Consider the following 23,671-nt stretch of genomic DNA (forward strand, 5'->3'; position numbering starts at 1 on the left):
GAATTCACCTGCTTGCTGCTATTACTGCACATTCACCCAATGTATATACTACATATATAAAAAAACACCCAGCACGCCCCTGCGGGCGGTTTATCCTTCAAGCTCGGGTCCTCTACCAGAGGCCTGGGAGCTTGAGGGTCCTGCGCAGTATCTTAGCTGTTCCCAGGACTGCGCTCTTCTGGACAGAGATCTCCGATGTTAATCCCGGGATCTGCTGGAGCCACTCGCCTATATATATATATATACATATACATATATATATACGTCTATATTTTTTTAAATTCTGGATTCCTTTTCCTCTCGAGTTCATGATTACTTGTTTTGTTTTGCTGATTGTTGTTGTGAAAGACTTTCTGAGCCTTATCTAAAAAGGTACTATATAAAAAATGTACTTACTTGCTTACTTACTTAATACAAATAAAAAGTATAGATTTTTTAATAATTAGCCATATTGCTTGATTGGTACACATCAGTTTAACAACATTTCAAAACTCACCATCTGAGGATGTAATTAACAGATTATCACTGAGAACCTATTTGGTGTTAACATGCATAAACATTGGGCTCACTGTCATGACACCACAATCTAAATGTTGCACGATTTATTTTTGTTTCTCTTGATTTGATTTTTTTTTTTAACCCCAAGTCCCAGCTGCAAGTAATGTGAACAGATTCTGAGTGTAAAGAGGCAGAAAGAAAGCCTGATGATGGAGTGGGAGGAAAGGAGAGAAGGGGATGAGGGAAGGGGGAAGGGGAGAGATTGAGCTAAGCGGATGGGGGAAGGGCTGTTTGTGCATGCCTCAAATTCCTTAGGTGTTATCAGCGTTGCCCGCTCCATAATTGTTTCTTTCGAGGAGGGGAAAAAAAATACACAGACTGTACAACATTGTAGAACTTCCTCTCGTAGGTTAGAGGACATAAAACAAGGGGTAGTTTTTGACTTAGCTACACTTGTATCACTGTAGACTAACATTAAAAGGGCGGGTCTGACTTTTAATGCATAGCACGGAATAGAAAGGGGAAATGGGCTAGATTCTTCTAATCAAGTTAATTGCATTTTGATTGTGTATTGCAAAAATCTTCACAGTTTTGAAGTATTTAAAACTTAAAAATACATTCAAATAATACTGCATAATCTTGTCTTCTCTGGTTGTTTACAGAAATCAGGCCATATTTCACTGCTCAGCTTTGGAATTCTACGTACACTTGTCAAATTAAAAGCCCTTGTCCCACCTACAAACAAGAGCACTCACATTATTTTGATTGTGTCATTTTGTCAGCTCAAACAGGCTTTCATGCATGAAGAAAATGAGCTGCTCCCTGTGTATAAGCAGATGAAGAGAAGTGAATGAGACAGAAAATTTCTTTAAATATCTTTTTTCTCTCTCTCTTCCTTAAAATGAAGACACTGTAGTGTTGGGACACATGCGCATGCACGCGCACACACAAACATGCACAGACGCACACATGCACAAGATGTGATTCTAGGAACTTTGATTGATGAGGTAATCCATCTGGCTCCAAAGCAAGGGAGGGGAGGGAGAGAGCATCAGTGAAGGGAGGAGGGATGGGTGAGTAGAAGATGAGTGATGATCTACTTCAGAGACTGATGCATCCCCGTCTCCATTTGCGTGTGCGCGTATGAAGGAAAGTTAAAAAAACGCTCCAAGTTTTAAAAAACACAAAACAGATATTGACGTGAAATCCTAAAATCAATCCATACTTTATTCATCAGTTTTGGAAAAAATAATAATCCAACATCTTAACATTAACATGCTGGAGGGGAGCAAGTACAGACTGCCTCCTCCGCTCTGCGCTTCACCCTGGCTTTCACCACAGCTGCAGTAAACTGGGCGTAGGTGCACCAAGAGCCTTAGTTTGAGGATGAAAGAATGACGCACAAAATCCTTGCTCCTTGCTCATGACACAGAGCAGATGAATGGCGTTTTCACTTACTTCATCAATAAAATGTGCAACGGAAAAAGACATACCAGAAGCCCAGCACAGCTCTCAGAGAGTTCTCCACAGGTTAGTGTTTCCATTAATACGGTAATTCAGTGTCACTCACATCAGATACATTTTGTATGGAGAAGAGATGTTTTCCCACTGCACAGTGTGGACACTTTACTTCACATGCACAGTTGCAGTTGCTTCATCCATCCAACTATCCTTTGAAGGGTGGCTGGGAAATTAAAGCATGTCAAAAACATCAACCAAGAAAAGCTACAGGCTATGATGGCTTTACTGGCAACTAGACCAAGAGAAACAAGTGCTTCCAATCCTGATATAGCCTATCATGTGCAGGACTCAGAAGCATGGTGTTTTACAATATGATGGTGGTAATGGTAAATGGTAAATGGCCTGTATTTGTATAGCGCTTTTACTAGTCCCCCCTAGGGACCCCAAAGCACTTTACACATCCAGTCATCCACCCATTCACACACTGGTGGAGGCCAGTTGTAGCCACGGCTGCTCTGGGGCAGACTGACAGAGGCGAGGCTGCCATATCAAATTCAAATTCAAATTCAAATTCAAATTCAAATTCAAATTTTATTTGTCACGTACACAGTCATACACAGTACGATATGTAGTGAAATGCTTGGACAACTGCTCGTGACCTAAAGAGAACAAAAAAGGAAAAGGCTATGAATAAGATAGGAAATAAATATGAAAAATTAAAAAGGGTAAATTTAACTAGGAAGGAATAAAATATAAATTAAGGTTAAAAATGAAATAACTGTACAACACAAATTAGAATGAAGGGTAAATTTAACTGGGAAGAATAAGATAAAGATAAATATATAAATTAAAGTTGAAAATAAAATAACTGTACAACAAAATACACAATACACAATATAGAACTATATAAGAATGTATGAAGAAATCTAAATATAAATAAATATATACACAATAACAGCAGCTGTACAAGTATTAACCGGAAATGAAGAATATAGTGACCAGTGTTGTGCAAAACCAAAGTCCAGAAAGTCCAGTGTGTGTGTAAGAACCATATGTGTGAACCATCGGCCCTTCTGGCCAACACCAGTAGGTGAAGGACACAACGATCGAGACTGTCCGAGCCGAACCTTCCGATTACAAGGCAAACTCCCAACTCTTGAGCCACGATCACACGATCGGTGCAGAGATACAGAATATACTGGAGCTACAGGTAGAAAGGGAAGTGCTGAGCAAAATGTCATTATGGTGAAAGATGCGTGGGTGTATATATGCACAGCATCGGAGTCACTTTAGGATTGCTGCAGGGATAAATATTACTGTTAGCTGTTAGAGCAGATCTCTAATGTGTTTCTCCATTTGTTTCGCTGTCACACATATAATGCATTAAAACTGATTAGAGGAGAAAAAGTGAAGATCCCCAGAGATGGATCTAAATCTGACAAGTAACACATGAGACTTCTACAAGGTCAAGAGAAGGGTTAGAGGGAATTATGGAAAGAAATCATGAGCGATGTGTTAATAGCAGCATATTCTTGATTACTTTTTCCTATTTTACTGTTGTTTTTAGATTTCATTCATTAATTCCTGCTCAAAAATAGTTAAACCAAAAACAGTAATTTAGTCTAGTCGTTGCTTTTACCACACACAGGGCTGAGGGTAACATGAAAGTGATGTCTGTGAGCGCTGTGGACTCTACAGGCAAGCATGCCACCTGTGTTATGCTTCCATCTGCTGGTATAAATTGAAAAACAGCAACTGATACCTCAACATTTCCCCCATAAAGAGCCTTTTTGAGAGCAAAGGAAGCAGTGTTACGGGTCAACACGCTTGCTATAATTTTGCAATGTGTGGGTTATATGTTTACATGCACAAACAATGCTGCAAGTAGGTGATGTGACAGCTCACTCCAAGACTGATTTTCCCTTGTTTCATTAGTTTCACTTGAGTATGTTTTCCAGAGCTGATTAACAAGAAAGAGCAAAAAAAGAAGAGAAAAGGGAAACACAAAAGTGAATTAAAACATGATCACCTTTTAGAGAACTTTAGAAAACTGAACAAAATCATTACACAGCAACTAATATCTCAAGAGTTTAAGTATAGTCTAATTAAAAATGAGGACAAAATCATCTTTTTGCTGCGCCCTTTCCCTCTCACCCCATCAATCCTCCTCTGTCACACTAACTCTGCACGTCGTCCTTCACTATATCCAGGAATCTCTGTGGTTTTTCTCTTTTCTTTCTGCTTGGCAGATCCATATATATCTACTCCAAAATATCCACTATCCCTACTCTCTACATCTCCAAAGCATCCCAACCTCACCTTGATGCACTCATTCCTTTCTTTCTTTCTTTCTTTCTTTCTTTCTTTCTTTCTTTCTTTCTTTCTTTCTTTCTTTCTTTCTGGCTGTATTTATCACACGTACATGTCTGAGGTTTGTGTGTGTGAATTTTCTAAAGACTACATGTTTTTTTTGTAAATATATCTCAAGTCTTTTTCCCTCTCTGTCCTTCCATGCTTTTTCAGTGAATGTCTGGTTTTAGTTATGTAAGCACTGCACAAAAGCATTTGGTATGAGGACATCTTTGGACTCAAACACAGCATTAGATAAGGTAAGAACTGGTATGTGGTGCTGTTATACTGTTAGCTATGCTGCATGCACTAAATAAAGCATTTAAACAGCTATAAGAGGACGATCTGGGTGAAAAATGTGGAATTCCTGATTGAATTAACACCAAATAATAGCTTGTTTAACACTAACTGTAAATGAAAATTTCAGTTTTATTTAAAAACAAACCTCGTTGCTCATAACTCTTCCTGAAAGGTTTGGCTTCAGCAAATATAATGACCCTGAAATCAAGAAAAGACTGAGGTTAAAAGCACAAGTGGTATTAACATTCTCTCTTTCAGAAACATCTCGGTCAAGTGTTTTGCTGGATATTCTTTGTGGTCACGCTTGCAACTCATTTATTTTCTTATCCTTGTAAGAGTCTTGGGGGGACTGCTGACACAGAACAGAATACTTAAAGCTATGCGTCACTTTGGTAGTATTTTAAATACAGTCTTCTTCTCTCTTTTTTTTTTCCACTGACACAAAAGACCTTTTGTTCTTTGGCTTTAGATAACCTTGCACTGTAGACCCTCTAGGTGTCAGTGCTGCACAGCATTTCACAGATAGATTCTAGAGGTCACTTGATATTGTTGCTCTAAACTGGTGCACACACACTGGGGATGCGTAAGTAAAAGCCAGATTCATTTGTGCTGTCAGGAGCATGCACAACCTATAAAAACATAGTTATTATTAAGGCTCAGTCTAAAGACTCCACACCTGGTCTTGTGTTTCTTCCAATTCTGCATGATTGTGCCACTTTTTTTTGTAAATGAATTTTACACTGTAGTTGGGATTAAATTAAATATGTAAAAAGTCACAGAATTTAAAACCAAAATACAGTCACAACAAACATAATCAGGGTTAACGAGAATAAAACTTTGACTCATCAGATATCAGCGTCAGTAGGACTGTGACCACGAATGACTTGTTTTAATAAAGAGGAAGTAAACCATTAACATATAGCCAGTGTCTTACAAGCTGTTTGCATGATTTTTTTTTTTTTAAAAACAATGAAGTTAGAAGGGTTCTTAATAGAGGCTGCAGGCCTTACTTTATATATTTTAAAGAGCAGTTCAACATATGTCAGACAATAATCCCAGCAATCTGTTTGTAAATGAAGAACGTTTGTGTTAAGACAAAGTCTGCTCTCTGCTGAGCCACAAATGTTGAAATGATTCACTGCTTAAGTCTAAATTAATCTAAGCCATCTATAATTCACCTTATACAGTCACACTGCCATTTATTGTATGTAGTCTTTCTGTGTATTCATCAGATGTTATCATCGACGATTATATAAACCAGGTAATCTAATCCCAAACCTTTAGCTTAGGCTTTTTCTCTGGCATTATAGTCCCAGCTCCCCGGAGTGCTCTTCAGTAAAATAAAATATGTGTTTCAGGGTGTTGCTTTTGTTAAATGATCCAAGTAAACCTATTGCCTAACATGTTCAAGTAAGCAGTTTGTACTTGATGAATGTAAAGCGATGGTAATGATCCAAAATATCATCAGTTCTCCGAACATTTCTCGATGTGCTGGAGTATCAGTGGAGAAAGCAGCAGCCTCAAAATAGACAGGATGAGCTTCTCCATATCTTGAAAACCTTAAATTAAGACAAAGCCAAGGAAACCCTCGTGTCCGCCGCCTGGCTGTCGTTTTGGATAGAGGTTCTTGTAGGCTGGTTTAGCATCCCAACAACATCAGCTGTCATCATTCAGGGTAAAAAAAAAAATCCCCACACATTTTTTGATGTACAGATGGGTGTTTCCCTCCATACTAGGCAGTTCACAGCTTACAAAACCGTTAGTGTGTCAGCTTTGTCTACGATTGGTTACTTTTTGGTTACCTTTTTTAAATAGTAAAATGGTTGCTGTGGTAATTATGCCTCTGCACACTATTTTCTAACACATTACGTGACTTTCTCCTCATTATCACAGTAAGAAGCTTTTTCATGGGTACTGTTGAACCCTGTTGAAGGCAGAAAGCAAGCATCAGATACCAGTCATGGCCACACACATCACTAAAAAGTATGGCTCTGATTCTTGAGTAAAGCATTCTTCCACTAAAACGTCATTCCATTTCAAGGATCATGTCCTTCAAAGTCGTGATTTCAAGACTATGTGCATCATAATAGGTTTATGGGGTCATGTGGGGTCTTCTTCAAATGTCGTTAAACTTAGTTCTGTGAAGGCTGCATCCAGAAGGTAGCTGGCTTGGGGGTCTGAAAATCTGCAAGTCATTGGGCCCTATCAAGATGCAAATTGTTTGCTGTGCTTAGCAAATTTATTAGACCACCAGTCATAAAAATATGAAAGCACAAATATTAGAAATCTGTCAGAAACTTGTTTAAAACTAAAGATTTTTATTGGGCAAATAGCAAACTGACTTAATGTTGTTAATCAACATAACATTCAAACGCCAAAACTACATATCCTGTTCAGTAATGAAACTGACTTAATGTTGTTAATCAACATAACATTCAAACGCCAAAACTACATATCCTGTTCAGTAATGAAACTGACTTAATGTTGTTAATCAACCAAAACATTCAAACACCTAAACTACATATCCTGTTCAGTGATGAATTTGGCATCTTAAATGAAATAATACTATTCTGCTTTTCATCTTTTTTGTAAAACAGTACATTTGAATTTTCGTGGATAACGACAATAATTAAAGTTTAGCATTAAAAATGTCATTTTGAATTAAGGAGCCTACATGCTGGTGGATTAAGCATTACAGAAACATAAAAATGATTTAGGTAATTAGCAGTACTGACAAATTTAGGGCAGCCGCGGCATAAAGCTTCAACTGGGTGGCTTGTTCAATACATTTGTTAAGGATTGACCGCAACTTCCAATATTATTGCGAAAATTCAGATCAAATCAACGTCAAATCCCGATGAAGTTGCAAAGTACTTGAAAATAACGACAATACTGGAACGATCGGGTGTTTTTTTATGTCACAATCTAAATGTCAAATCCGTTTAATAAGGTGGACTGAGAATCCCTACCGTGGTAGCAACTGCAGTTTGCGAGTTTACATGAGTGAGCCTAATTTGAAGGAGGTGAATGGTGGTGGTGGGGGTGTCGGGTGGTGCTGGAGGGAGAGGGGAGGGCCAGCTGAGCCCCCTGTGTTGCGACGTCACTCAGACCGCTGACTGACTGGGCTCCGGGCTTCAGGCTCAATCTGTGGCCAGCAGCAGCAGAGGTGGCGGGGAGGAGAGGAACATTTGATCCACTTCTTATTCCCCCCCTGTGACTTCTTCTCCATCGGGGCAGGGAGAACAAAAGGCGGACAGCTGCATGATTACAGGCGCCAGCGAGCTCCTTCATCTCGCCTACAAGCCGGGCTAGCTTGATGCTCAATTCAGCCTGCTAGCCTTTGTGGCAGGGCTCTCCATGCATCCGAGGACCCCTTAGGCAACCCGGGCTGGGAGAAAGCCTCGGCTTTTTGCCTGGACAAGTCTGGAAGACTTATTCTCCGAGTGTGGGCAGACAGCAAGCAGCAGCCCTGTCAGCACTCACTGCGCACCCAGACAGCGGATTTCCAGCAAGGAGCATCCCCGCCGGGGCACACGGTTACACGTCGTCGCCTGTCTGCTCTGCAACCTCCAGCTTTTGACAGGAGCAAGAAGCGATTGATGAGTAATATTCTTCCAAGATAGGCTACAATGTTGCGCATCGCGGCCAACATGCTGGCAACAGGATTGCTTTTCTTGGGATTCATACACAATTTGGAAGTAATCGCTCCAGCCAGGGCCATTGATGGTAAGCAGAGCTGATTGAATGTTACCCAGAGTGTTGTGCCAATTGCTCAAAAGATCTATAGCCGTTAGGTGATGTGTGCACAGTGATTAGTGCGGGATTTATTTTGCTCTGTGCCTGCGTTGCAATGAGAGTACACTGCACCCGGTGGAAGGGGGAATGCCTGCCCCCACTGAGCGGAGCAACGTGGAGGGGATGAAACCTAGGCGAGACAATTAAAGCGGTCTTTTGTTACTGTGTCCCGGTGAAGCGTGTGAATGTTGCAATGTCACAGCACCCCACCTCCAAACCCTCCATCAGCACCCCGCCACCCTTCACTTGATTCAGGCGCTCGCATCCCAGCATAGGCCCCGATAAGAGCTCAAAGCTCATGTTTACGTGTCGATACCTTCATTAGAAAAATGTGTCGACCTGCAGTCTGAGGCGTTTTTTTTAAAGCTATGATAGTACCACGTCTCATTAAAAAAGAAGAGAGCTGTGAGCACCTCTGCCGCGCTGTAATCGAGCCTATCTGATGTGTCTCGACTTCAGTCAGTTCACGTTCAACAGTTTTCCCCGAGAGCGCTGATGCGATGACAGCAGCCGAGCTACCCCTCAGTCAAACCGCACTGCCACACTTTTGTCCCATCCGTGGCTGGATCGTGCTTTATTAAGAGCAGAGGACCCGTTCGTGTCCATCACTGCACACTTGGTTTTTTTCTGCATCTTTAAGCTCCGAGGATGTGCTGCCATCAACAGGCATGCGTAACGCTGTGCACTGTTGCTGTGTGTCGGTGCCATTATTCAGTTTGTTGCGTATCTGTGCCCCCGAAATGCCGACAGTCATATTGTGATCTGCAGGTAGACAGTGAGCAGCTCTAAACGCCTCTGCTGTACCCCCCCCCCCCCCCCCCCCCGGACTTTATGAACACACACACACACACACACACTGGAACAACTTCTGGAAACTATTAAGCTTCACAGTCCCACTCAGGGTTCCTGTTTTTGTGTAAGACAGGAAACAAGTATTCATTCAAAGACAAAGATTTGCTGACAGACTTCTTAAAATCTCTGCAGGTGGAAAGTAAATCTATAAGCTTGTTCTTCAAACACAGCTTTTTAAAATTTAATTTCATGTAATTTTTGAGGGGGATGTCACCAGGGTCAGCAGGGCTAATCGGAGGTCCTGAATTCACAGTGTCATTAAATTCAGCAAGACTTGGATTCAAATCCCAAGCTGCATTTTGAGATTATTCATCGAGCCACAAATGGCTCCCTGTGTCTTTTTGAAGTCATCTCATCTCACTTGGCAGCCCAGTGCGGTGAGGTTCTTAAGGAGCACAATCCCCTGCATAAAAACACCACCTTGGAGATCGATAGCCTGCAATCACCTGTAAGTTGAGAGAGACTTGAGAGCCTGCATTTAAGCGTTTAAAACAAACAGCTTCTGCCTCAATTCACAGTGATTGTTTTAGCAAAATCTTCTTCCCTCTGAGTCTTTTTTTTCCTTCCCTTCATTTGATGAGTCAGACCAGTGCAGTGGAACAGAGGAGATCACCAAACCTGAGTTTTTCCTAAAAATCCACTGAGATGCAGAGCCTGCTGTGCTCGACGGCATCTGTGAGCAAAGATTCTAATTTGTTTACAGATGAGGTGTTTCATTACAATTTATTGGTTAGACTGACTGTGAGATTTACCAAATAGTCTCTAATTGTAACTCATGCATTTGGAAGATTTCTTCACTACATTGCCTTCTTTCTAACGTAGTTAAATGGCTTTTATTTTTTAGGGCCCCTTCAGTTACACATGCTACTAGTAAACCCCCCCTCCCCCCCCGACTTGACTTCAAAGTCTTCTTCCTTTTTTTCCATAAAGGTTTTTCTTTCTTTCTTTTTTTCTCATACACTGTAGTCAGTGTAAAAGGCTCTGGGTACCAACAAACCCCAAGTTTAATTGGGTCTAAATTGCTCTTTGTTTCCCAGAAGAGACCTCCATGAACAGTCTCAGCTTGTTCAGAGAGCTCTGCTAATTGGAGGCCCAGTGGAAAGGGCCCTAATGAAAGAATTCCCATCACTTCGGTCTATGAAAGTGATTTCACTCTAGAAAGAGATCACTGGCCTCTTACAAATAGACAGTTTCCCCCCAAACCCCGCCCCAGGCTTTCAACGATAAATATTTTGTTCAGAAAATGACAAAGCAGAAGCGGTGCCTTAAGATCAGTCTCTTCAACTTTTGATAATTTCTTTTACTGCTTTTCTTCCTTGATGATGAAAGTGGCACGGGTTCCTTCCTTCTTAATGAACTCACGATGCAGCGATTATCCTGGCAGTTCCCCTCTGTGCATCTCTGTGCTGCAACATTTGGTGGAGGCCTAAGAACTGCCCCGGCATTTGGCTGATAGCCGGGTGCTACTCCCATGACAATGACAGCATAGGGCCAAAAGGCTTATTGTTTACAACTGTATAGAATACAGAGTAGGTTTGTGAGAGCTTCACAGCTGTTGACCTTATCTTACCCTAAAACATTTAAGCGCAGCAGCTAATGCAAACAGCAGATGAGACATATATAGAAGTCTTATATAAATTTCTAGGTCAGATCAGTTCATTTGTTTCTGAAAATACTTTCAAAGCTACTCCAGCTGGATGAATGAGGAGCTTAACCAGGGGAAAACAATCAGGTGGTTACATAAAGCTCATTCACATCATTGCATCACTTACAAAATCTTGCCGTTTTTTTTTTTTTTATCTTTAACTCTTATAGATGCTAGTAGACCATGACCAGAACAATGGTAGCTGGTCACATTTAGGGGTGGGGGATATAGCCTCATAATTCTATTGTGATATTCTGAGGACATCTGTAATAACAATATTTTTAAAGATATATAGAAAAAAAATACTGAAGAACATTTTATTGGTGATTGTAGCTCGCAGGCAGCAGCATTTCTTAGTGCAAACAAAATGAAGGTCATTCGCCGTCCTTCGTTTCTAATAAGCTGCTGTAGTTGATGCTAGGCGACCTGATTCAGAGTATAAATGCAATGCCATGAGGTGCCAGCAGCAGCAGTATTAAATGTGAGCACAGAAGTAGCCTAGGTAATGTGTTCCCTAGAATTTTTAAGTAGTGTAACAATAAAGCAATATCAATGCTAAGCAGCATACTGATAAAATAGTGCAATTTCACTATAACCAAGCACAAAATAGTTGGACAGATTGTGATGAGAGGTCCATCGTAGTGGTTTCAATACAATGGAGGTGAGGTATAGCAGACACCTATGGCTGCAGATGCCTGTGTGCAAACATGCCATTCAGAGTGATGATGCCCATTGTGCATTAGAGTCTATTTGACTGACTTGTTTTGGAGCCAGCCTCAAGTGGCTGTTAGAGGAACTGCAGTTTTTGGCACTTTGACAGGTTCTTTTTCCAGCTGCAGAGGTTTTGCCAACACTAGTCTTTATTTAAAGTTAATGTAGCCGTCTCCTGAAGCTCACTTATACTCAATAGGTAAATATAGACTACAATGCTACCAGCTGGTTGTGTACAAAATCTTCATAATTAGGCGGTACACTGTCAAAATCTTTGAAATTGCAACGTCTTTCTAGCCACTCGGCTCTGGGTACACGTACACTTTTTAGAGCAGTCCTGTGACCCACTTTAGGCTTGTGACCCACTGATTGAGATATGCTATCTATATGGAGCTATTTAAGGACTGAAGATGCTGCACAGAGGCGACAGAGCGGAAAGTTGCTCTTGGGATGTAATGATCATGACATTTCTTTACATTCGCAACACATTAGCCAGCAAATGACTTAACAACCGTCACCGTACTGTATGTGAAGGTGATGATATTTTAAGAAACTGCGTATGAATTGAAGCTTAGTTAAAATACCAGTCCATCTCATGTCAGGATCCTTTGATTTGTACCTCAGATGAAATATAATCCCTGGAAAATGTTAGTCTTATTCACAGGTCACCTCTCTTTAGAAACAATAGCAGAAATACTCCTGCATTAAGACCAAAAGCGAGTACAAAGTAATACTACAAAACCTTCTAATGACAGTTAGAAGAAGAGAAGGATGAGCGCGCTTCAACGTGTTTCAGGAGAGAACAGGATTTTGGGGCAGTAGCGATGAGCTGCAGAGAGCTCCATAGTTGACCTAACATAGTGTTCAGGATTGTGAGTCAGTGTCCAGTTGAAATTTGGCTCCGGTGTTTGCAACCACCTGCAAATATTCCTAATCGTATTTGATGTGAAGGCTAGGCTCAGGCTATGCAGCCTGTTATTTTTTTTATAAATTCACATATCTGCTTATTTACTGCACTTGTTTTGTTTTTTTAGGAGCAAAGTGGTGAAACACAGATGTTTATTCTGCTTTTATGTTTTTTTGCTATCTGGTCTTAAGATTTACACCCGTGTGCAAGCCTGTTTGGCTATTCACCAACTCCTAAGGGAACAATTTGTCTGTTTCTGCAGATAAATTCTCGACCGCGTCCAGTAGTTAGTTGGCAGTTTTCTGAGGTTTGTTTTTTGTAATCTGCAGTTTTTTGCCAAGCAGGTAGGTTGATTTGTAGAGCTTTAGGAAACAGCACAGTGAGAGCGACCCAAATCAGTAAAGTCTCAGTCTGCAACATCAAAAACAAAGAAAATCTGATTTTCAATTTTTCAATCTGAGTCAAAGTGAGGAGGACTTTTTTTCTGGGGCAAAGAAGACCACTCTGATGTTGGATCTGCTTTGAGTAGTAGCTTTAAATCCAAAGATGGCCTGTAGATAAAAGTATAGCTATGACAAAGACAGTCATTTCACTCTTGTGTTATACTTGTAGTCTCATGTGTAAAACTCATCAGTACACCTTCCCCCGATATGTACCAGGGCAAAGACAATTAACTTCACATCTACTGCCGCAGCTACTTTGTCAAATTATTGATTTTTCCATACCAGACTTGAAAGAGTTTTAGTTTTCATTTCCTGCAGTATTGATACGCTGATTTGAACTGCACTTCCTTGCTCTCTTCTCTCCCCACCGTCGAGTTCGCACGCACACAGACACACATTGCAGTGCCCACACAGCCCAGCCGCCTCTCACTGACTTACTGCCTTGCTGTCTTCTTCTTCATTTTTCTCATCCTCTCAGGTTAAACAGCATTTTTTTTAATAGTATTAGAAAGTGCACTTTAAATCAAACGCAGCTTTTGGCCGTATTATAGCCTTAATATTTTTCTCTTTTAATAAAACTCTAAACCTGCAGCGCTCTTAATGTTGTGGCACTGATTCCCCCTGGTACTTGTTTGAAATACTATTATTGCATCGAAGTATGTAACTCCTTTATTATTGCAACACTTAGTGGAAAGCCGTGTTATCTGCTGCTAGATGCGAGCACATGTAGGAGTGGGCTACGTAAGTAATCAGGCTGCCTTGAAAATTCAACAAAATAAAATATTAGTCTAAGTGTGTGTGTGTGAGAGAGAAACAGTTTTCATAAGAAGTGGATGACTAACCTTTCATAACAACCCAATCGTCATGATAAAACAACAAAAAAAACCAAAAATGGTGACACAAAGGTGCTTAAATATTGTGTAATGAGTCCAGTTTGAAGGGTTTTGCCAGATTTGCAAAGAAGCTGTCGTGCTTTATAGGTGTGTAATGTGCATTATTCATCAACGTCAACAACAACCACGTCATGCTGATGCGAGGCAGTGCCATGGTCAGGCTGTAGGATTTGCTGGGACCCTTTTATCACCGATAGCAAACATGAGGTAAACTCACTCCTCGGGCGTCAGTCTGAAAGGATGTCTGTTATATTAATGACTCAAGCTGTGACCTTCTCTCATTTTCTTTTCTCTTTACCAAGTTTCAGATTTCGTAAAGCACGAGGGAGGCAATGTGATAGATTGTCCCAGCATAAGGCAGAATTTGTGAATTTATTTCTTTTATCAGTTTGCTAGATAAATTGCTTTATTTTCCTGTTGTAAACATTGTTGAATTTCAGCTCCAGCCCCAGGGGAAATGTCTTTATTTGTTCGAAATGTTCCCAGTCTTGGTTGCACCAGCAGATATAACCAATATGTAGTCTTTTTTTTTCTTTTTTTTAGCACTAGGCCTCTAACAAATATATTTATTAACATCCATTAAGGCCTTTCCTAGAAACATTGTTTTTCACTGACATCCATTTATTCCGGGATAGAGTGGACACGCATCCAGAGGTCTACACAAACAGACCTCATCCTTTTCTCCAGCCTTTGCTGATACATCACAGTTTGTATCTATAGGCTCCACAATGTAATAAGAGTCCTCCGGCTTCATGCCAGCAAACTCTTCCTAACTCGGGTTCAAACAATGAGCGCTGAGCCACAGGCCCAGACGCACCAGCACCGAGGTTATAATTCATAGCACTGTGATTTAGATTCATTTACAAACTTCTAATGCAAAATGTAAATAACAATAACCTCAACATAGGCCTAATTGCAAAAAAAAAGAGCAGACAGTAGCCTTGACTCTGAGGTAAAAAAATATTTTTAAAAAAATCTCCTGACCTGGTCTGTAGTGGAGAAACAAGCCTGAGGAAATATAGCAGTCAACTGGGAGATTATTTATGTAGCAATTCCTGGCAAACATTTTACACATTTACAGTTAGGTCCATATGTTTTTGGGCAGTGACATATTTTTTTTTCATGCTCTTGTCTCGGTACACTATCACTGTGTATTTTAAAGAGAACAATATGTGATTGAAGTGCAGAGTTTAAGCTATTCTTGAAGTGAGGCCGCAAAACTGACGAGCAGATCTGGAGTTGATCCCAAGTGTTGAAATTGCATTTCATAGCTTCTTACTGGAACTTTCAATATGATGTCCAGTAAGAGAACCAAAGTGAAACTATCATAGAGACAGCAAAAACGAATCAACAGTGGCCAGCTCAGCAGCACCAAAAGGCCTGAAAGACCACAGAAGACAAGTGCATGAAGAATTAACTCCATGGTTTAAAAAAAAACAACCCCAACTTCAAATCTAACTAAATTAACACTCTAAACTGTGCATTGTCAAAGTCTGCATTCAAGACATTCCTTCGTGAATGAAGGTTTTATAACAAGGTGCAAACCACTGGTTATTCTCAAGAATAAGAAGGCCAGATTAGACTTTGACAGAAAATATCCAGAAGAGCTTGCACAGATCTCCTAAAAAATAATCTTTGTACAGATGAAACCAGAATGAACTTGGAAGAAAGGATGGGAAGAAAAAAATATGAAGAATGAGAGAAAAGGTTCATGATCTAAAGCACGCCCTAACATCAGACACGGGGGAGGCAATCAGAAAAGGAAGATAAAAAAATAGAAGCGCTCTGTGGTATCTAAAGAAATACATGCTAAACAGGCGCTCCTCAGTGGGATTAAAAAAAAAAAACAAGTCAAAAAAGCAGAAAACTTGCAGAGACACTCTGTTAGTAAGAATTAAAAAAAAATTGATAAAATTTGTAAAAGCACAGCAAGAAACAAACTTGACCTACATGTATCGACTAAAGAGTTTTAGCAGGGTCTGATGAGGACCTTGATGAAGGAGGCAATGTTAGAGCATGGGCATGCATGGCTGCCGATGGAAGCGGGTCACTAGTGTTCATTAATGACGTGAGTGCTGATAGAAGTAGGAGGATGAACTGTTAAGTGAACAGGGCTTAAGTCTCTGCTTAGATTTAGGCAAACTCTAAAAGACTGATCACATGTTGTTTCCCAATGCAAAGCAAGAAAAGCACGAGAGAACAGGCCTTAGTGACTGTGTCTAAAAAAAATAGCTGTAATTCCCTAACAGCTAATTACTAAACCCCTTGAATTAAAGCTGAAAATCTGCACTTCAATCACACCTTGATTGTTGGATTTAGGATCCATTGTTGTGGTGTGCAAAGGCAAAAATACAAATCCAAAAACCTGTGGAGCTAACTTTATGAGCCACACTGCAAATGCTGCACGCAGTTTTTAAGCAACTGGCTTCTTGCATAAGATTTCCCACATTCAGATGTATGTGTGTAGGCAATGTGGTCTCTCTGATTATGTGCATTGTGTGCTTCTGGGAAAAGAATGGGTGGCTGTTTGGTCTGCTGTTATTAGCCTACACACACTAAACTAGTTGGAATATATTTGGTAAATATCCCTGAAGACATTTCCTTATGTATATGAGGTATTTTGGAGTGTGTGCAATTGCATTTTTAAATATATGAACTGGCTGAAGGAGTGATTTGGCTTTCAGATTAAGATTAGGATTATATCACTCGCTCACAGTCTTTTCTCAATGTGCCAAAGGCCAAGAAACCCACCTTACAGCACTCAGAAAATGTTCTTATTAACAGAGATTTTTGAGCGACTGTGTTGCCACATGACAGAGTCAGGCTAGTGGTTTTCCTTCTGTGTCCATTTTTAGGCATAGTTAGGTTAACAGCTGCTGTCTGCTTAAATACCACAGACATGTATTTACAGCGATATCAATTTCTTACATTTTCATGCAGACTTGTTTGAATTCCCAAATTTCCCCAAAAAGGAAATTTCAGCAACCTTTAGATTTAAATCTGTTACTTTTTATGCAAGAGGATTTCTTCCGACTTTGCTTTTTGATCGTCAGTGTCTTGTTGGAGTCTCAGCCAAGGTTGCTTTAGCACATGGAGGTGAAAAAACATTCTGGAGAATCAGGTCTTGTTGCATAGAGCTCATGCGTCACACTGAGACTTGAAATTTGTACTGGTCTTACGAAAAGGCACTAAAGAATTTCATATAATCTTCTTTAATATGTTCCCCTCGGCAGCATGCTAAGCAGGCTTAATTGTCATTTCCCCCCCTCTGCCGCTGCATACGGCGTGTGCTTCGGTGCTAGTGCGACAAAGGGATTTGTCTAAACTGACTAAGTTGATAATGATGCATCACACCTTGTGGTTTTCTGCTTCGTCCCTTTTTCTTCTTCTTTAGAAAAAAAAGATTAACCCTTATGATGAAGCGAAGGAGTTCATGACCTCCTCCCCCTCTGAGTTCTAACAGTGAGCGTAGTAGCACAAATAGCAGTCATGGTTGATTACCACACCGGGGCTGAGACATGGTGAAATCTCAGCCAGACATCCAAATAGCTTTTCATTTGATTACTCTGCTTCAACTAATAGGTTCTTGTTCACAATACTACAAAGGCTTGCTGAAATTTGTGGAGTTTTTTTTTCTTCTCAGATTTGACCTGTAAAAATCAGACAGTCACATTCAGGAGTGTGTTGCCCTGTAAATGAAGCCTCATTTGCCTTTGCAGCTAGCACCAGACTTGAACATATTCCTCGTGATGGCTCTCCTGAGCCTAATGCATGCATGACACACACTTTCATGCATACGAACGTACACGTGGCACAAAATTTACATCCATCCAGAAGGCGGTTGAGTAAGTCTGCACGCACAAGCCAAACTTTGACTTGGATTGTAGATTTTTTTTAAAGGCCTCATTACCTTAATGTAGGTGACAAGTACAGTGGGGAAGATAATTATTTGATCCCCTGCTGAATTTGTAAGTTTGCTCACTTACAAAGAAATGAACACTGTGATTTTTATGGTAGTTTAATTTTACTGGAAAGAGAGAATGTCAATTAAAAATCCAGAGAAAACACATTACGAAAAAGTTCTTTGCATGTCATTGAATGAAATAAGCATTTGAGGCCCTTGCAAAACATGACTTTGTACTTAGTGGAGAAATCCTTGTTGGCAAGCACAGAGGTTAATTTAGTTAGTCTGTAGTTTTGCCCACTCCTCTTTACAGAAACTCTTTAGGTTTCTTGGCTGCTGCTTCATCAGTTGAAGCTTCACCTCTATCCACAGGTTTTCTATAGGATTTAAGTCTGGAGACCTTTTTTTCATCATGCCTTTGTTGTCTTGGTGTTATGTTTTTGGTTGATGGTGGAATGCGCTGGAAGACCCATCTACAACCCATTTTGTTTAAGAGGCACAGCTGGAGCCTTTATCTCTTGTTTTGTAACACAGGAACTTTTTCCCTCCCTCTTTCTTCTCCTCCTCTTCCATTACAAAATTCTGAAGTGTTTATGGCTCAGCTGTGGAGGTGGATGAAGAGTTGGCAGACTGCAGCCAAAGAGGCTGATATGCTCATCCCTCAATTTTGGCACTTAGCAGAACCCCCTCAGTTCAGCCCATAGGCCAAGTAAATAAACCCATATCCCATTTCTTTTTCGCTCAACCTCAGTGTTTTCTATATCTATACAAGTTTGTCAGATGCCATTTCTTGAGAGTGAGAAGCGTGTTGCCATGAATCCACTGTGAAATTTTCTATTTATTTTTTGTTGAATTCTGTCAAGACATTTAGCTCCAAGTCGATATCAAACCGGCTGGGTTGGGTTCTTTCCTCAGTGGGTGACTCAGTAAAGATCAAATCCAACTCAAAGTTTTCCAGAGTCTGTGTCAGGGTCAGGACTTGCAGCACACAACTCAAGATGTTAAACTTCCTTGGTTAAATATTAGAAAACACATATTTTGAGAAGCAAAAATGTTTAAATTAGTGACAGCATCTTAACCTTTGAGAAACTATTGAAGTGTTTCATTTGTGCGAGTACATGCTGTCTTCTGTAGACTAAACTTGGCGTTTGTTTCCCATTAGACATTTCAAAACTCTCTGTAAGTGTTTAAAATGACTTCACTGTGTGTTTACTTCAGCCAGCACGCCCTCCTGGTACTTTTATGCCCCCTGGCAGCTTTCTTAGTTTCAGTTGAATTAGTTTTCTTTTGTATAAAGATTTTATATGATACTTTTCCTGCTTAGTCTCAGTGTATGTGGATGGCATGAGTGACTTAGGTTCGGAAAAGTCAGGGGAAAAACCCAACTCTTATTTCATAAAGACAGTCAGATTCCAGTCTTGTGAGATGAAGCTTGGGTAGCAGGTCTAACAGTCAAATAACAATTGTTTTATTGTATACTTTAAAACAGTTTGCTGTTAGTTATTTTATGGCTCACCTGGTGGTATGGCCACATGCATTGCAATATATTTATAGCTTTAGAGGTTTGCTATTTTAAAAAAAAAAAGGTGAATTTCTGATTTACCATTTTTTCCCCAACTTGTGCAAGCAGGATAACATGTATCAACAGCTCAGTCCAAAGAAATCTGGTATAAAGAAATGTGCTCAGTGTCATTTTTTCCCCTCAAACACAGTATCACCATCCCATCAGCCTCATCAGCTTCAGCTGTGCTAACACACTAAGCCAGTGGTTCCCAAACTTATTTTGCTAGGCCCCCCTTTGTTTTACAAGAAAAATGTCCCCCCCCCCCCCCCGGGGGAGAAACACAAAAAACACATCCTCCAACCACACACACCCATATTTTGCTCAATTGCGGTTTATTTCACACCTCAAACATTTAGTAAACAATTAAGCAAATACAAGTAAACTGCAATAAATTACAGGTAGTAATAAAATAAACTACTAACTCTAACGCTACGTCCGCACCTACACGGGTATTTTTGAAAACACAGCTGTTTCGTCCACATGTAAACGGCGTTTCGAATCACCGAAAACTGAGATTTTTTAAAACTCCTTTTTTTGCTTTTACGTGTGGACGAGGAATACAGAGTTTGTCAAAGGTATGTGCCTTTTTTCACGTCACGCTGTGCGCCACGTTATTGTTTACATGAGATGAATTGCAGAATGGGAGATGGAGACAAAATACTGTTAATCTGACTATCTGCAGGTTTTACACCAGTTACTGTCCCTCTATTTACAAAGGCAGAGGCGTTGCGGTGTGATTATTTTACATGTTGTTTTTTTCCTGTGTAATAATATTCAACATTGCTATCAATACATTTTTCAAAAAATGCCTCTCTGTGCAAAATGGGTTTAAAAACATAAGCAGCTGTGGGATACTGTTTGTCCGTGATTTGAACCGGGGGAACAAATCGTGGCAGGATCAGCCTGATATTATTTGTATCCCGCTGTAACTTTACTGTATAAAGAGCCAACATCTCCAAAATGTCAGGAGTAGTTATTTATTACAAGAAGTGTTTGTGAACTAAAAATCAAGAATGTGGGATACTGTTTGTCCGTGATTTGAAGAGCCCAACGCCTGATCCCAGTAAGGGAAAACCAATTCTGCAGGGGAGACCTACCTGGCACTTGTGCAGGTGAAACCAAAGGGAAGATATGCTTCACCATATTTTCTAGTCTTTGGCTTGGAAGGAAGTTGGTTTGGAAACATATTCAGCGATGCTTCATCTCCTGCTTTGCGTTTGTGTGGGCGGCCTGTGCTAGCAGTGTCCAAGCCTTGTTTTTTTGTTTTTTCCCCTTTTCATACTGCGCCCCCCCTGCAATGGCTCTGCCCCCCCCCCTTCCAGGGGGCGGGCCCCACACTTTGGGAAGGTCTGCACTAAGCTAAGATGGTGTGCATAGTAAATATTTTACCTACTTAACATCAGCATGTAAGGCTGGCCAAGAAAGCTGATTCTTAGTAAGCTCAGAGTTTGGCCTCAGAAGGTTCTATAACCTATATTAATACTAATAATAATACTAATCTGTATTCTATCTACTGTTGGTCTTATCACAGTGGTGGGTTTACTACACTGAAATTCTCATTTTTTGATTTCTAACTCCACTCTTTGATACATTGTCACTATCCATTTTAAGGAAAGTACTCCTGTGATGTGATTAGCAGTTTCAGGACTGAACCTGAGGACTAGCTGGTGGTTAGTAACTACTGAGGAGGTGCCCCAGGAACTAAATACCTTCACATCTCTTTCTTCCCCCGTTTAATTTGAAGCTATCTAAGATCTACTAATTGGAATGCTGAAATGATGCAATAGCTTCCCAATGGTCAGGATGTATGTCGTATCTTGTGGACCTTTATTTTCTGTGAATTTGTCAGTAAGATTAGAAAAGTACTATACATTCACCAGCCTTTTCTTTGCTTCCTCAATTACTTGTTAACTTAAATCAGTACTCAACCAATAATGTGGCAGAAGATCTATACATTGAGGCAAGTAGATTTAGTCAAGGCGACCATCTCTGATATTCGAATTGAGCATCAGCATGAGGAAACCCAAGGGAATTAAGTCACCTTTGTTGGTGGCAGATGTGACTGATCTCACAGTTTTAGAAACTGCTGATCTATTGGGATTTTCCTGCACAACCACAGTATGTAGAAGAGCATGTCTGAAAACACGAGACATTCAATTTTGAAGCAGAGAGGCTAAAGCAGCAAAAGACAGCAAAAGAGGAAAAATGTTGCCTGATCTGACAAATCCTGATTTCATTTGGACAATAAAGTCAGAATTGGTCAAAAGCAACATGAAAGCACTGATTCATCATGAATTGGTAGCAATAGTGCACTTTGGTGATGGTGTAATAGTGTGGGGGACATCATATTGGCACACTCTCCGCCCCAACTGATCATTGTTTAAACAACAGAGCCGACATGAGTGTTGTCCATGCCTTCGTGACCATAGAGCACCTTTGGGATGTGATGGAATGGGACATTAGCTTAATGGATGTGTAGCCACCAAAGTGCAGGAGCAGCGTGATGCTATCATGTCAATATGGACCAACATCTCTAAGAAATGTTTTCAGGACCTTGTTGAATCTAGGCCATGATGAATTAAGGCAGTTTTAAAAGCAAAATGGGTCTAAACTAATGCTAGCAAGGTATAACTTGCTAGCATTGGTTTAACCAATGCTAGCAAGGGGCGATCGTGGCTCAAGAGTTGGGAGTTCGCCTTGTAATCGGAAGGTTGCCGGTTCGAGCCCCGGCTCGGGCAGTCTTGGTCGTTGTGTCCTTGGGCAAGACACTTCACCCGTTGCCTACTGGTGGTGGTCAGAGGGCCCGGTGGCGGCAGTGTCCGGCAGCCTCGCCTCTGTCAGTGCGCCCCAGGGTGGCTGTGGCTACAATGTAGCTTGCCATCACCAGTGTGTGAATGGGTGGATGACTGGATATGTAAAGCGCTTTGGGGTCCTTAGGGACTAGTAAAGCGCTATATAAATACAGGCCATTTACCATTTACCTAATGAAGTGGCCAGTGATTGTACAAATATTAGTCCATAATGTCTATACCAGTGTTTACACTGGTTTTCAAAAATGAGGTACATTTATACACTAGTCCCAGCATAACTACGTCACTTGGGGTTCTTCATAGGCTGATGAAGTATCTAAATAGTTAAAAAAGAACCACAATGGTCTCTAGTTTCTACAGTGTAGACAGAACAAAAGTAGGTGCCAAATGCAACAGTTAGAGCCCTTAAACAGTTCCTGTATTCTTAAGGACCCTTTAAACAACTAACTTTGAAACTTCCTGCTGTTCAGAGTCCTTTCAGCCCCACTGTTGACAGTACTTTAAGTCTGCCTTCATCTCAACCGCTGCTGAGCAGTGTGTGATGAGGCCATAGTCTCAGTGTCTGCTGGAGCTTTGTCCTGGTTGATCTCAGAGGGCAGACTTCCAACTTATTTATAGCTCTGCTGTGGGTGTCTGAGGAAATGCTGCAGTGACTGGGGGCAAGGCTTGTGTTTGCCTTAGTATAGGTCTCTTCCTCCCAAGCAGACAGAGCTCATCTTAGAGGGCTCGCGGGCAGCGGCGGGGTGCAGAGGGCAGTGGGTTATAAACCGTCCCAAATGGCGACAATTCAAAACATTTTCCCGCAGCCTCCGCTTTAGTAAGCACACAGGCAGCTCATTGATAGCAAGTGTTACATTCCTCCATCCCATCTCAATATCCCTGCCCAGCTCAGTGTGCTCTCTGATCTTCAGGCCTGTCCTGAAAGCTGAGATCACTTCCCCCAAGGAGTTGTAGCTCACTGCCCACTCTCCATTTCCTCTCGCATTGATGCCGTACATCTAATTTGTTCTCTTATATCATCATTCGGCCTATCCATCTGTTGACCTCATTTATTTGCTTTTCAGTTAAAGCTGTCCTTGGATCCCTTTAAACCCCGACTTTTAACCATATTAATTCAGATCGTGCCAGCAGCAGACTGCTTTCACAGCTAACAGTAAAGTGGTTGTCACTGGCAGCTGTCTTCTATCTTCTATGACTAAACAGTTTTACCTCAGTTCACATGCAAGTAAACCTGCATATTCAAAATACGATTGATTCTTTTTCTTGATCTCGCCAAAATTAAGTATTTTGTCATTACTTGTCATTGCCTGCTATTTAGATTGGGTAGCCCAGGACTTACTTTAATGGTTTCCCTTTGCCCATCCCAGACTGAGCTTCACTTTTCCTTAGCTAACCTCTTGACCTACTTCTTATTTTCCCTGATATGATTCTGTCAGCAGCCGCTTGCAGCTGAGCCTGAGGTGCTTGTTAACTCCCCCCACAGCCATTTTGAAAGCGGAGTTCACAGCAGAGCGTGTCAGCATCTACATAAACAATAGA

The 23,671-nt window shown here is 40.8% G+C and overlaps 1 protein-coding gene across 2 annotated transcripts in view; it reads left to right on the forward strand.

Annotated features, from left to right (window-relative positions):
- The first annotated feature begins 7,723 nt into the window (after positions 1-7,723).
- The window catches only part of LOC146709506 (low-density lipoprotein receptor-related protein 1-like), a 99,997-nt gene continuing 84,049 nt past the window's right edge, over positions 7,724-23,671 (forward strand). For both annotated transcript variants that reach the window (XM_085456496.1, XM_085456497.1), the window contains exon 1: positions 7,724-8,334. In XM_085456496.1, coding sequence (XP_085312622.1) covers positions 8,238-8,334 — 97 coding nt within the window. In that variant the 5' untranslated portion in view covers positions 7,724-8,237. The remainder of the gene's footprint in view (positions 8,335-23,671) is intronic.

Source organism: Copadichromis virginalis, linkage group LG5 (assembly GCF_057382275.1).
Source record: "Copadichromis virginalis isolate Kocher_CV1m ecotype Utaka linkage group LG5, C_Virginalis_male_GT1.1, whole genome shotgun sequence".
In the NCBI taxonomy this organism is placed as follows: domain Eukaryota; kingdom Metazoa; phylum Chordata; class Actinopteri; order Cichliformes; family Cichlidae; genus Copadichromis; species Copadichromis virginalis.